General features: G+C 38.7%; 1 protein-coding gene across 1 annotated transcript in view; it reads right to left on the minus strand.

The window, feature by feature from the left end:
* cdk12 (cyclin dependent kinase 12) overlaps positions 1 to 1181 on the minus strand; it is a gene marked incomplete in the record, with an annotated part of 17601 nt that overhangs the window by 6620 nt on the left and 9800 nt on the right. Inside the window, 2 exon segments of the mRNA XM_014022880.1 lie at positions 137 to 238; positions 505 to 561. Of these exon segments, the coding sequence (XP_013878334.1) occupies positions 137 to 238; positions 505 to 561 (159 nt within the window).

Genomic DNA, 1181 nt, shown 5'->3' on the forward strand with positions numbered 1-1181 from the left:
TGTGTTAACAAGCTAGTAGATACAACCTGATATAATGCCCAAAGAGCTTCTTTATGGATCCAGGGTCACTGTRATCCTCACAAAGTGAAGGAAAAATGTCAGATGAGTCACAAAGTGAAACATCTTCAAGACTCACCCACAGCTCCAAACATCGATGGCTGGAGAATACCTCTCCTCACCCAGGAGCAGTTCAGGCGGACGGTACCATAGTGTGATTACTTTATTAGTGTATGGTCGACTGAGGGAGAGGATAAAGGGTGGAACAGTGAGTCGAGACACATTCAAACAACACCTGCACCCCCTTGTGTTCAAGCAGAAAACACCTCAGCAACAAGTAAACAAATTGTTTCAGAGATAGAGCTCCACCTAGTGGGATGACATCGAATTAAAGTGTTGCACTCGTTCAGTCCACATAATGAATCATACAACTGCATCAAGCWTAATAATCATAAAGGTATCATTTTATTGCTTTTTGTATTTACTTTATCAATCACTTTGTCTTACCTTTCTTCAGAATTGTAAAGTCGAGCCAAACCGAAGTCAGCCAGTTTGATCTGACCTCTGCAGAGACACATGAATACCTGAGGTTAGAAACTTCAACAAGTTGCTTTTAACAAGCTTCTCTTTCACTGCATTCATTCTGTGACAGTATTTACTGGATCTCCATTAATAACGCAGATGACTAATMCAGCAGAAACTACAAGTAACGTATTATTTATGGTTGTGACAAGAAAGATTCAGAACCTTCAAAATAAAAGAGACAGCGGTGTTTCCCTGTAGTTTATGCCTGTTAGGTAYGAAAATTTCAGCCGATATCAATATAATTATTGATGTTATGGCCGATAACCGATATTTACCGATACTAAACGAACACACAAATTGTGTTTATAAATATACGCAAATACACTTGGGTATTTTTTTGATACCGTAAATAATCAACCAGACCTYTGACATGGCTCTCAGCTTCAGTTATTCCTGGCTACGCAGCGTAAATATTACTATCATGATCACAGGTTCCTACRGTTTAAGRCAAGTTAAATTTAAGGGTGWATTCAGACCARGAAAGTCCTTTGGTCCAATTGTTTGGTCCGGACCAAAAATGGACATTTTTTTTCGTTTGGTGCGGTTTGCATTCACATTGTGCTTTTTTGCAAATGAAATATAACTTGTAAACAAAGCCA

Source organism: Austrofundulus limnaeus, unplaced genomic scaffold (assembly GCF_001266775.1).
Source record: "Austrofundulus limnaeus strain Quisiro unplaced genomic scaffold, Austrofundulus_limnaeus-1.0 Scaffold4, whole genome shotgun sequence".
Classification (NCBI taxonomy): Eukaryota; Metazoa; Chordata; class Actinopteri; order Cyprinodontiformes; family Rivulidae; genus Austrofundulus; species Austrofundulus limnaeus.